We start from the raw sequence: 13,723 nt of genomic DNA, 5'->3' as shown, positions 1-13,723 counted from the left end.
TTAATTCCCCCCCTTGCATCCTCATCTAGAGTGCCCCGTGGGCAGCCTCACCACCAGCCGCTCCTAACGGGTGATCATGGCGAAGCGCACAGAGCTCCCTACTCCCACCAAAAACCTTTGCTGCAGACCCAAGACCTTTGGCACCCGCCGCTGTTGCTGTCCCTTCTGCCCATTCCGCTGCCACGTTTGGAGCTGCCACTTCCGTGTTTGGAGTGCCGCTGCCATTTGGAGCACCGCCGCCACGTTTGGAGCTGCCACTTCCGTGTTTGGAGTGCCGCCGCCATTTGGAGCACCGCCATCATGTTTGGAGCTGCCACTTCCGCATTTGGAGCTGCCGCCGTCATCGGATGTTGGGTGAACTTTGTCACATGGGGAAGTGGGGTGAACTGTTCTGGAATGATAACATTTGCACTGGGAGTGTGTGGTTCCTGTAAGATGACTATATATGTTATGGTAGCGATGTGTGACTTAAATATATTAATTGTGCTTAGGTGTAAGAAAGAGGGAAGATAATCATTGCAGAAGAGGGGGTCAAAGTGTTTTTCAAAGCACCAGAAGGCAGGACAAGAAGCAATGGATGGAAACTGGTCAAGGAGAGAAACAACTTAGAACTAAGGAGAAATTCCCTGACAGTGAGAACAATTAATCAGTGGAACAATTTGCCTCCAGAAATTTTGGGTGTTCCAACACTGGAGGTTTTTAAGAAGAGATTTGACAGTCATTGGTCTGAAATGAGTATAGAGTTTCCTGCCTAAGCAGCAGGTTGGACTAGAAGACCTCCAAGGTCCCTTCCAAGTCTTCTATTCTATTCTATTCTATTCTATTCTATTCTATTCTATTCTATTCTATTCTATTCTATTCTATCTCTATTCTATTCTATTCTACTCTACTCTATTCTACTCTATTCTATTCTATTCTATTCTATCCTATCCTATCCTACTCTACTCTACTCTATTGTTCCACCCTACCTTACCTTGCCCTGCCCTGCCCTGCCCTACCCTACCCTACCCTACCCTACCCTACCCTATTCTATTGTATTCTCTGCTTCTATCCCTACCCTATTCTATATTCTATTCTATTCTATTCTATTCTATTCTATTCTATTCTATTCTATTCTATTCTATTCTATTCTATTCTATTCCATTCCATTCCATTCCATTCCATTCCATTCCATTCCATTCCATTCCATTCTATATTCCTACTCCACTCTACTCTACTCTATATTTCTACTTGGTACAGTGGATGGATCCCTGGAAGAGATTCCTCAATTTGCAACAGTTCATTTAGTGATGGTTCATATTTATGACCGTCACAGTGTCCCGGGGTCATGGGATCCCCTTTTGTGACCTTCTGACAAGCAACATTACTGGACAAACAGGATTCACTTAACAACCAGGTTACTAACTTATCAACTGTGACTGATGATTCACTTAAATAACGGTGGCAAGAAAGGTCCTACAGTGAGGCAAAATTCACTGAACAACTGCCTCACTCAACGACAGAAATTTTGGACTCCATTGTGGTCGTATGTCGAGGACTGTCTGTGAGGAGGCCTGCATCTTTAACGAGAACTAATCAGTTTCTTTTTGTCTCCCTTCCCTGCACAGAGGGAGATGACCTTCGCTTAATCCTAGATTATGTTCTTAACCAGGAAGGGCCCTGTTGTGCTTTGCACTTAACATGTCGATACGTGGCTTGTTTAGTTTAATTTAGTTTACTTTATTGTCATGGCACCTCGTACAATGAAATTAAATACCTTCTTCAGTGTACAATTGATGACTATGAAAATAAACACAAACACACATCCCTCACACGCCACACACCGAAGTGAAAACCCCTGATATTGCATTAATATTGCACTATACAGTAGAATTCAACAGAGCTACTGCCCTGGGATAGAAGCTGTTGGTCCTTGTTTTTATTATCCTGTACCGTCTGCCAGATGGTCATAGTTCCAAAAAAGGGTTCCCAGGATGAGATGGATCTTTGAGATCGTTTTGAACTTTCTTAAGGCAGCGGGAGCTATGAAGCTCTTCCAAAGAGGGGAGAGGGCAACCAATGATCCTCTGGGCAATGACGTTCACCCTCTGGAGCTCTTTCCTATCTGCCTCTGTGCAATTGGCAAACCAGACACAGGTATAGTAAGTTAAGATACTCTCTATGGTGCAGCGGTAGAAAGTTACCAGCAGTTTTTCATTCCGTTGTTGTTTTCTGAGAAGTCTCAGGTAGCATAATCTCTGCTGGGCCCTTTTGACCAGGGCTGCAATGTGAGCACCACTTTGTTGCAGATGGTCCCACTCTTTTCTGGCTTTTCTTAGCACCCCAGAAGACCGGCTTCATTCCCTCTCTTTTCTGTGACCCACCACGGAAAGCCAGGAATCGGGGTTTGTATACTTGTACTGCCCTTAGAGCCCTAAGGGCCAAGGGCCGTTTGCTTGTTTGTTTTGAAAAAGCCTCGTTAAATGATGAGGAAGGTGTCCACCTTCGTCATCCGCGATAAACAAGGATCCATCATGGAGATTCCTTGCCAAAGAGGAATGAGCTATGTGTGCCTTAACCTCAGTGGTGCGATTCAAAAAGTTTTACCACCGGTTTGGTGGGCGTGGCTTGGTGGGCACGCGTTGTTTGTGTGTGCACACACTTTGTGGGCATGCGTGAGCCAAACGCGCCCCTTGTGCAGGCATAGAGGAGTTCCAACTCACCTCCTGCAAGCCTGCCCTCTCCCGGTCGCTCAATACCCCACCGCTCAACCTTAACTGAGATGGATCATATCTCCCAGTCCCTGGAATCCCTTTCAGATAGAGTATTTGGGCTAGCCTTGGTGTCTGAAATCCATTGGAGACTCTATTTGAAGAGGCTAGAAAGCCACAAAGAGACTAGGAGCATTTGAAATGTGGATTTACAGGTGGCTGTTACGTATAAGTTGGGTTGGGTTGACAAAATCAGAAACGAGGAGGTGATAAGCCACCTGGGAAAGCCAAGGGAAATCATCAAAAACATAAAAGAAGCAAAAAAATATAATATTTTGGACGTGTGATGCAACCCCTGGAAAAATAGGCCATACTTCACTTAATCCTCCAGGGAGACTGAAGGCCAACGAGGTCCAGGCAGAAGAAGACCATCATAGCTTCAAAATCTAAGGGACTGGATTGGACAAGACTCAGCAGCACTTTTTCATGCGGCTGTTGATAAAAATAGGATAGCCAACATGATTGCCAACATCTGATGATGGATATGGCATAAGAAGAAGAGTCTCCAAACCCAGCAACTTTAAGACTTGTGGACTTCAACACCTGGAAATCCTCCTCCAGCTTTTGGGAGTTGAAGTCCACAAGTCTTAAAGTTGCTGGGTTTGGAGATCCCGTAGCTGGGTGGGTGGGTGCTGGATTTCTTCAGACAACTGATGGAGATCTCAAGCCATTGTTGCTATAGGAGATGGCCACATATTTGTCTTTATTTTGGGTCCTCATTGTTTCTCCAGCTTTTTCAAGAAAAGACATTGTAGGCACCTATAGATTCCAGGGCTCCTTCAGGTGGTCTTCTTGGGGGCACTAATTCAGCTTAAGCCTTGACAATGGCGTAGATTAACGTTCCCATCTTGATTTGGGTCTTTCAAGGGCATTGGTTAGAATGCAGTATTGCAGGCTACTTCTGCTGCCTGCCAACTGCCTGCAATTTGGCAGTTTGAATCTCACCAGGCTCCAGGTTGACTCAGTCTCCTGTCCTTCTGAGGTGGGTAACATGAGGACCCAGATAGTTGGGGGCAAGAGGCTGACTCTGTAAACCAAGGGTCCCCAACCACCGGTCCGCGGACCGGTACCGGTCCGTGGACCGGTAACGGTCCGTGGAACAAGTCCTACCGGGCCGCTGGCTTGCTGGGCGCCGCCATCTAGTTTTTGATGAAAAAGTGCTTCCGGTGAGCTTTTCCGGGTACAAAGCTCACCGGAAGCACTTTTTCATCAAAACAAGATGGCGGCGCCCAGCTGGATGTCGGTACCGGGCCGCGCCATAAAAAAGGTTGGGGATACCGGGCCGCGGCGTAAAAGGTTGGGGATCACTGCTGTAAACCACTTAGAGAGGGCTGTAAAGCACTGTGAAGAGGTATATAAATGTAAGTGCTATTGCTGTTGCTATTGCTAACTCTGCCCACTGCCAGCAATTCGATCCTGACCGACTCAAAGTTGACTCAGCCTTCCATCCTTCTAAGGTTGGTAAAATGAGGACCCAGATTGTTAGGGGAAATATGCCGAATCTGTAAACAACTGTGAAGCGATATATAAGTCTAAGTGCTATTGCTACTTTCCTTCCTTCCTTCCTTCCTTCCTTCCTGCCTGCCTGCCTGCCTGCCTGCCTGCCTGCCTGCCTGCCTGCCTGCCTTCTTGCCTTCCTTCCTTCCTTCCTCCTTCCTCCCTCCCTCCCTCCCCTTCCTTCCTTCCTTCCTTCCTTCCTTCCTTCCTTCCTTCCTTCCTTCCTTCCTTCCTTCCTTCCTTCCTTCCTTCCTTCCTTCCTTCCTTCCTTCCTTCCTTCCTTCCTTCCCCCAGTTTCTTCCTTTCCCTGGTTCTCCTCTGCTCCCAGAGAGTCAGGAGAAGTAGAACATCATAACATTATTTCTGTGAGACACAGAGGCATTCAGCTAATGATATCACTTCCCCAATGCAATCTAGAACTCCCAGTCTCCTGGCGATTGGTCCAAAGTCACCCAGCTGGCTTTCAGGTCCTAAGGCCCTTGTTCCAGGGCCATCGCAACTTTGAACAGTCATCTAAATTATTCGTTGTAAATTGAGGACTGCCTGCCTGAGCTAAGAGCCAGGGAGGGCCAGGAAAGGGGCTTGTTGGAAAAAAAAAAAATCATATCCTGAAGTTGGTGAGAGTCATCTGAAAACCGTGCCAAGAACTTTTTTGGCTTCTAAAAATTCTCTCCCTCTCCCTCCCTCTCCCCTTCTTTCTTTTGCATTTTCTTTTGCATTTCTTTTGAATGATTTGGACAGCCTGTCAATTGCCTTGTTCACTTGGCCCTTTCACTCTCCAAGCTGCGACGCAGCCGAAAACAGCCCAAGGGGGGAGAGAGAGAGAGAGAGAGAGGGATGGGGAGGTGTGTGTGTGGGGGTCTCCACCAAGCCCCCTTCTCCCCTCCCGATCAAAGCGTGGATCAAAGCGTGGGTGCGTTATGTAAACAGGCAGGTCCAGGCCCCCTTGCCTGCTTGCGAAGTGTGTGAGCGAGCTTGTGCCTGACTGTGGGCGCGCATGCATGTGTGTGTGTGTGTGTGTGAGAGAGAGAGAGAGAGAGAGAGAGCATCCGTGTAAGGCAGAGAGCCGAAGGAGAAAAGAGGGCAAGGAAAGAAGGAAGACTCTCTGCGGAGCCTGGGTCCCCCAACCCCCCTGATCTGGGTGGGGGAAGGAGGAGAGGGGGCCACCAACCGGCCACAGCTGTGGGTTTTGGCGATGGCTGCTGAGGATAGGTGATGCTGCTTCCATCCGGCGGAGAGCAGGGGGTCCCTCCTGGTGTAAGAGCCCCCTTCCCTCTTCTTGGGGGGGGAAGAAGGGCTTTGGCCATGGTGCAGGATGGGCATGGCCCTCCCCACCAGTCCCCCCCTCCCCGGAGGTCCCCCCTCCCCGGACTCCATCCCTACCGCCACCCAACCGCATGAATGAATGGAGCGCCAAGGCTTGGCTGCAGGATCTTCTCCCCGATGGCTGCAAGGTTGGTGCAACTGGCTTCTCTCTTCCTTTCTCTCTCTCTCTCTCTCTCTTTCTCTTTCACTCACTCTCTCTCTCTCTGGATGGGCATGGAGGCTGCCTTCTTTTGCCCTGGTGGGGGGAGGGGAGGCTTTGCAGGGCAGCGCAAGAGCTGCCCGAAGGAGGAGGAGAGGAGTCAGTGAGTGGCATAAATCCGGAATCCATGTTGGCGGCAGCTGCTTCTTGCTTCCCCCTTCCAGCGCAAAAGGGAGTGTGGTGTTGGGTTTGTGTGTTTGTAGCATGGGGGGGGGGGGCAGGGAAGCAGCCAGTGTGCTATGACATCATGTTGCAGAGAGAGGCGTAGACTCTCTCCTTCTCCTTGCCCCCCCCCTCAACCCCTTCAGTCAGGAGGGGAGGGCTCCCTCTCCCCCACTCCTTTGCCTGCCTGGCCCAGTAGTTTTCCTCTTCCCTCTGCTGCTGCTGCTGCTGCTCTCCATCCCTAGAATTATTTAAAACAACAACAACAACAAAAAACAGATTTTTTTTTTGTGTCCTCCTGAGAGAGGTGGATGGACAGAAGGACAGTGTGTGTGAAGAGAGCACATGGTTGTTTTGGTCTCGTTTCCTTTTCCTTGGGTCCCGAGGATGTGAAAAATGCCCAGCGTCCTCAGAGGCTATTTATTTTTATTTTTATTTTGTTTGCATTTTGCAGGAGGGGTGGCAGCGTCCTCAGAGGCTTTCTATGATTTTATTTTATATTATTTTATTTTATTTGCATTTTGCAGGAGGGGTGGCAGCGTCCTCAGAGGCTTTCTATTTAATTTATTCTATTTGATTTGCATTTTGCAAGCGGGGCAGCGTCCTCAGATGCTTTCTTTTCTTTTATTATTTTATTTTATTTGCATTTTACAGGGGAGGGCAGCGTCCTCAGAGGCTTTCTATTTAATTTATTCTATTTTATGATTTGCATTTTGCAAGAGGGGGGGCAGTGTCCTCAGAGGCTTTCTTTTATTTATTTATATTTTATGATTTGCATTTTGCCAGGGGGGCAGGCAGATGGAGAGAAAGGGCAGCAGCCAGGCGCCGTGTAGGGGTTGAATTATCAGTGTGTCATGCCACGACGGTGTGTGGGAGGATCGTGGGGTGGCGTTTGTGTACCCAGGCGCTGCTGGGCTATGGAATCCACAGCTTTGGTTTCTCTTCCCTTTTTCTGCCTAGACAAAGGAGGAGAAATTCCCCCACCCACCCACCCACAGTGGGAATCTTTGATTCCTTTGTGGGGTTGCGTGGATTTATGTGGGTCAAGGGTGGGTTGCAAATATGAAGAGAATGACCCAAGATGGCACAAGGCAAAAATCTGGGTTGCGAAATCCATGCCTGCTTCCCTTTCACCATTCCTCAACCGTGCCTTGAGTTGGTGATTGTCCTGTCTTCCTCTCCCAAAAATCGAGTGTGTGTTGCAGAAAAGGTGCTGCACACACACACCCCTTTTCCTTGAAACGGAGGAGGAAAGGTGGAAGGATAAATCTTTGCTCAAGGGGGTTTGAAGCGGGTTGGGGTATGGAGGGGGGGAGAATGCATTTTAACTCTGTGGAAGGAATGTCGGGGATAGCATCCTGAAGCTCAGAGTGACTTTATTGCCTTTCATTGATAAACTGTCCTCCCCTCCCAAATAAAAAGACGCTCGGCATGAAAATGCAAAGCCGGCCAGCTTTCCCGATTGGCTGGATCTGCCACTCTGCCCACAGTGACAAGTCTGTACAAATTAACTCATGACGACCCGCCGAAATGACATTGCGCTCCATGGGTACGACGGGAATATGGAGGAGGCCTTGAAGGGGAGTGGGAAGGCGTGTTGGAGAGGAGACCTGGAATAGACTGAATCCATCTTGCTTCAGGGCTGTTGCTCTATGGTCTTCCATTGGTCATTTCACAAAGCTGGCGAGCATGACTGTCTTCACAGCATTATGGGCCCTCCTGGGCAAAGCAGTGTCCTTGGGCCCCTATGACAACTACTCACAGGAATAAAAATATCAATGGTTGATAAAGTGAAACACCTATTTGCATGTTAGCATTAATTTAAAAAACGCAGTAAGATAAAGGTTCCCCTCGCACATACGTGCTACTCGTTTCCGGCTCTAGGAGGCGGTGCTCATCTCCGTTACAAAGCTGAAGAGTCAGCGCTGTTCGAAGACATCTCTGTAGTCATGTGGCTGGCAGGACTAAACGCTGAAGGCGCACTGAACGCTGCGTTTTTTTTACGTGCTTTCGAACTGCTAGGTTGGCAGACGCTGAAACAAGTAATGGGAGCTCACTCCGTTACGCGGCGCTAGGGATTCGAACCGCCAAACTGCCGACCTTTCTGATCGACAAGCTCAGCGTCTCTTAGCCACTGAGCCCCCGTGTCCCCCCAAAATGCAATACAATGTAATAAATATGTTGCCGTCTTTATATGATACAAGGTGCACTGAAGGGTTAATATACAGAGGTTAGTATGGGGGCCTCTATGCTTGTGGGGCCCACAGGCAAGTACGACCATTAAGACAGCCCTGCTGGCAAGGTGGCCAGAAGCTCCCTAGATCTTCTGTCTCTGAGAGGGACAACTTTCTCTCTTGTCCTCCCTTCTCCTTCCTGTACCGGGAGAGGCGAGGAGAGCTCCTTCAGACTGCCTCAAGGAAAGATGCCACAATAGTGTTCAGTCCTGCATGGTGTGGAAACAGACCGAGAAAAAAAAAAGGTTCATGAGAAGAAGGACTTGCTTTCCTTAATGTGTACTGTAGCTGTCATTAGTGAGAGTAAAATAGGGAGGGAAGGAGGAAGGAAAGAAGGAGAAAAGAAGAAGGGGAAGGAAGGAAAGACAAAAGAAAGGAAAAGGGAGGGAAGGCAGAAAGGAAGGAAGGAAGAGACAAGGAGAAAAGGGGGAGGAAGGAAAGACAAAGGAAGGAGAAGAGAAGGAAAGATGAAGGAAGGAAGGAAAGAAGGAAGGAAGGAGAAGGAAGGAAGGTGAAAAGGGAGGAAGGTAAGATGAAGGAGGGAGGAAAGGAAGGAGTGGGGAGGGAAAGAAGAAAGGAGAAAAGAAAGGAGAGGAAGGAAGGTGAAGGGACGAAGACACTTTGGTCTACTTGAGAAGATTAATATTTTAAAAATTCATAATAAGCTATGAGGCAGAATGCTTCAAGATTATTTATTTTACTCAATCCTGTCTAGGGTAGCTTCCTCTGAATCCCTGCAGCTTCTGAGGGAATTGACACAAACTAGAGCTCTCTTCAGTCGTTGTCTTCCCCTTTAACACCTTTACTAAAAGCCGATAATTGCTGTGTAAATACTGAATCGCTCCACATTCCACGTGGAATGAAACAGTAAAGCCCCTATATATATATATATATATAAAATGATAAATGTTCTAACTGAGGTAGTTTATAGACCACAAGAAGAAAGAACTCAACTTTTAGATTGGGTAGGGCAGCTCCTACTTTGAGTATATTGTCCTATTCTGGGCACCCCCACTTACAGGAAAACATTTGGAGAAAGGCGGCAAGGATCAGTAGAAGACTAAAAGTGTCTTCATAAAAAAGAAATTAAAGTTAAGATTGTTTAGAATTAGAACGATGGTCTCCAAAATCCTAAAAGTTTGTCGCACAGAAGATCAAAGCCTGTTATTTCTCAAACCACAGTGTAGGACGTGAGGGGAATGAAGTTTGCTCCTAAAAGTATATAATCCTAGGACGTAGGTTGGCCTCATGGCCTGGCTAACCACAGAATGCCATCATGTCACAGAAGAAAGTTGTCTTAAGTTGTCTTTGCGTTGGCGATATTTGAAAGCAGCTGAATTGGTTTGTCTTAGGCGACTTCAGGTTAGTTGTCTGGACTTTGGAATTAAAACCCAGAAAATGACGGAAGGGCATCCCTTCGAATCGTTTGAATGTGGAATATTGGCTGGAAGAACTTCTTGTGGATATCTTAGAAGTAGCTTGTTGCTTGTATCCTTACTATTTATATTGACTGTTTTCTAGCATGATTTGATTGCTTATTGTACCGTATGACTATCATTGTGTTGTATCTGATGATTCTTGACGAATGTATCTTTTCTTTTATATACACTGAGAGCATTTGCACCAAGACAAATTCCTTGTGTGTCCAATCACGCTTGGCCAATAAATCTATTCTATTCTATTCTATTCTATTCTATTCTATTCTATTCTATTCTATTCTATTCTATTCTATTCTATTCTACCCTACCCTACCCTACCCTACCCTACCCTATCCCACTCCACTCCATTCCCTTCTATTCTATATTGACTGTTTCCTAGTATGATTTGATCGCTCATTGTAACCTATGACTATTATTAAGTGTTGTACCTGATGATTCTTGACTCTTGACAAAAGTAACTTTTCTGTTATGTACACTGAGAGCATTTACACCAAGGCAAATTCCTTGTGTGTCCAATCACACTTGGCCAATAAAGAATTCTATTCTATTCTATTCTATTCTATTCTATTCTATTCTATTCTATTCTATTCTATTCTATTCTATTCTATTCTATTCATAGGAAACCCAAATTGTAAGCTTCCCCTCATGATCAAAATGGATGAAAATCAGGGGTGGGCTTGGCCTAGTCAGCCTCCTGCACTACGCCTGGGGGGGGCGTTTTTTCCCACCCCGGGCTCCGGAGGCTCTCTGGAAGCTGGAAACGGGAGGAACTTTTGGGAGGCCCATTTTTCACCCTCCCCGAGCCTCCGCGCATGCCCTGCACTCACCTGCATCCAAAATGGGCCACCTGGGGACTCCTGGGAGGGGAATGGAGGGGTGAGCAGGACCAGCCAGGAGTGGGATTTGGGGGTTCTCTGAACTGCGCAGAATCTTAGCGAGGGGCTCTCTTGGACCCCTGTGTAACTCCAGCAGCCCACCCCTGGTGGAAATATTTGTGTCTCCTGCACACGTGCCTGTGGGCATGCACAAACACACACACACACAAACACAATTTTAAGATATTGCTTCCCCCCACAAGGCCTTTGGTTGAAAATTCTCTCCGACTACCTATTGCTCGTCTCCTGGGCTGGTATATATCTGAAGCGACTTCTCCCGAAAGCTTAGAGGGAGGGTCTCGCGAGGTTCTGAATTGCCGCTGGTCAGTTCGTTCCATCAAGCATTATTGTTATGATTATTTTCAAAGTGGGTCAAGTTGTTTTGTCATTGCAAGCGGGGATTCCTGGTCCTTTTTGCATGCCCTGGTTGCTATGGAGACCACGGAAGACATTGGCCATGCCTGTTCCTTGGCCTGGGTCCAAGAAAACAACGCTGGGGGCTGAGCAGAAACAGTCAAAAGTTTCAGAAGTCTGGAGTGGAGAGTTGTCGAGAAGGACAACAAGTGGTCATAGGTCCCTGAATAGCACTAGCAACAGCACTTAGACTTACGTACCACTTCACAGTGCTTTACAGCCCTCTCTGAGCGGTTTATGGAGTCAGCCTATTGCCCCAAACTATCTGGGTCTTCATTTTACAAACCTCGGAAAGATGGAAAGCTGAGTTAACCTTGAGCTGGTCAGGATTGAACTGCAGGCAGTGGGCAGAATTTGTCTGCAAAACTGCATTCTAACTACTGTGTCACCATAGCCCTTCCTTCCTTCCTTCCTTCCTTCCTCCCTTCCTTCCTTCCTTCCTTCCTTCCTTCCCTCCCTCCTCCCTCCCTCCCTCCCTCCCCCTTCCTTCCTTCCTCCTCCCTCCCTCCCTCCTTCCTCCCTCCCTCCCTCCCTCCTTCCTTCCCTCCCTCCCTCCCTCCTCCCTCCTCCCTCCCTCCTTCTTTCCTTCCTTCCTTCCCTCCCTCCCTCCCTCCCTCCCTTCCTTCCTTCCCTCCCTCCCTCCATCCCTCCTTCCTTCCTTCCCTCCCTCCCTCCCTCCCACCCTCCTTCCTTCCTTCCTTCCTTCCTTCCTTCCTTCCTTCCTTCCTTCCTTCCTTCCTTCCTTCCTTCCATCCTTCCTCCCCCTCCCTCCCCTCCCTCCCTATTGCAGGCCCTGCTCAAACAGCCCTTCTATGACATGTCCTGGATAGAAGGAAGTCCACTTCCAATGATTTTTTTTCTGTCGAAAGAAAGATTTAGGAGATCAGGGATCCATAGTCCCTGAGTTAAATGTCTTCACTCACTACCAGGGGTGGGCTTCAAAAACTTTAGCAATGGCTTCTCTGCATAGTTTGCTGGGTAGGCGTAGCCATGGTGGGCGTGGCCTAGTCAGCCTCCTGCACCATGGTGTGTGTGTGAGGGCGTGTTTTTGCCCACCCCAGGCTCCCGAGTCTTTCCTGAGCCTCCGACAGGGTGAAACGGCCTTCCCGGGCTCCGGAGTCTCTCTGGAAGCTGGAAACAGGCCCATTTCCGCACTTCCCAAACTTCCGGGTGGGCCATTGTTTGCCCTGCCCCAGCCTCCATGTGCGCCCTACACTTAACCTGCACCCAAAACGGGCCACCTGGGGACTCCTGGGAAGGGAATGGAGGGGTGAGCAGGACCAGCCAGGAGTGGGATTTGGGGGTTCTCTGAACTACACAGAATCTTAGCTTGGGGCTCTCCCGAATGCCCGTGAACCCTCAGCTGCCCACCCCTGCTTGCTCCCCACTGTGGCTGGCTGAGCCAAGTTCCCGTCCTGGGTTTTTTTTTTCACCCGAGGTTTTTCTCTCTTCCTTCTCTCCAGCACTGCCAGTAACTCGAACCGCAGTACTCCCGCTTGCTCCCCAGTCCTGCGCAAACGTTCCCGGTCTCCCACACCACAGGACCCCCAAGGAGACACCATGGTGGAGAAGGGGTCGGATCATTCTTCGGACAAATCTCCTTCCACGCCAGAGCAAGGCGTACAACGCAGCTGTTCCTCCCAATCCGGTCGTGGTGGGGCCAAGAATTCTAAGGTCAGTTGATTTGTTCGTCGTTGAGCACTCTTTATCTTCTCGTTCACCTTCCCCAGTAGGCCTTTCTCATTCTGAGCTTGCTTCCTTTTCATCGTCTCACTTTATCTTGATTTTTGTTCCGAGCAAGGCTTCCACACGCTTATTTTAAGAACAAGTCTTGTTTTATTGCAATGCTGGGAACTGTTTTCATTCCCAGCCAGTAATGAATCTCAAACAGTCCCTCGAGATAAGCATCCACCTTTCCTTTCTGTGAAGTGCTGCCAATAACAGAAGTATCAAATGAACTAGAAAAAAAAAAAAAAAACCAACCAAAGTACAAAGAGCTTCAAGAATGAGTCTGAACTGAGCGAAGGACTTTGCTTCCTGCAAAGGTTTCATCATCTTTGCCTGTCCTTTATCCCTTATGGGAGGGGCAATCACTTCCCAGCCTTACTCCCGAGTCGCCGCTTTTGTCTCAGCTGCTCTCGCCTTCTAGCAGCTCTGTGCACACACGCACTGGGAACAGGCTCCCCTGGGCCATCTGCCTTGTTGTTGCCAGACTCCGAAGGCTCCGGGGTCAGCACCCCACTCCCAGATGGTCCTGGCCCCATCTCTGCATCGGATGCAGGACCCTCATCTGAGTCCTATCCAGACTCTCGGACTGGTCCCCGTTCTTCCCCACTATTTGATTCTGCTGCCGTCTGCATAGGCCGTTGGCAAACAACAACAATTTTGAAGTCTTGGTTTCCTATGTCTAACTCGCCAGTTGTGGTACTAAGTGCCCAACATCTACCGTCATCATCTCCCATTTTACATGATGACATCTGGATGGAGATTCCCCAACAAACAAGTTCTGAGATGAACCTTGATGGTGAACGGGACTTTGAATTTTTTTCCTCCCTCCTGTTCTCTTTCAGAAGCAACATCCCAAGGGTGCTTTCTTTTTCCAAAAGGCAACTGGACTTTCTGGGTTTTATTTTGAAGACGTTTCACTTCTCATCCAAGAAACGTCTTCAGAACTGAAGACGTTTCTTGGACGAGAAGTGAAACCTCTTCAAAGAAAAATCAGAAAGTCCAGTTGCCTCTTGGGGGGAAGCACCTTTGGGACAACCAGGACATGGATGTGAGTGAGCATCTCCGTAGACATTTAGAAGCAACACTTAGAAAATCCCTA

The 13,723-nt window shown here is 48.2% G+C and overlaps 1 protein-coding gene across 13 annotated transcripts in view; it reads left to right on the top strand.

Moving 5' to 3' along the window:
• GRAMD1B (GRAM domain containing 1B) overlaps nt 1-13,723 on the top strand; it is a 130,319-nt gene that overhangs the window by 69,262 nt on the left and 47,334 nt on the right. For 12 of the 13 annotated variants that reach the window (XM_087970120.1, XM_087970123.1, XM_087970122.1 and 9 more), the window contains one exon: nt 12,360-12,570. In XM_087970120.1, the coding sequence (XP_087826246.1) occupies nt 12,360-12,570 (211 nt within the window). Of the gene's footprint in view, nt 1-5,589; nt 5,702-12,359; nt 12,571-13,723 lie in introns of those variants that run through there. The other variant, XM_087970130.1, reaches the window with a different exon arrangement.

This window comes from Notechis scutatus, chromosome 7 (assembly GCF_049901735.1).
Source record: "Notechis scutatus isolate UNSWTSFEM ecotype Mainland chromosome 7, rNotScu1.2, whole genome shotgun sequence".
NCBI classification, from domain to species: Eukaryota; Metazoa; Chordata; class Lepidosauria; order Squamata; family Elapidae; genus Notechis; species Notechis scutatus.
The sequence above is the reverse complement of the archived record's forward strand: the minus strand, read 5'-3'. Positions and strand labels throughout refer to the sequence as shown.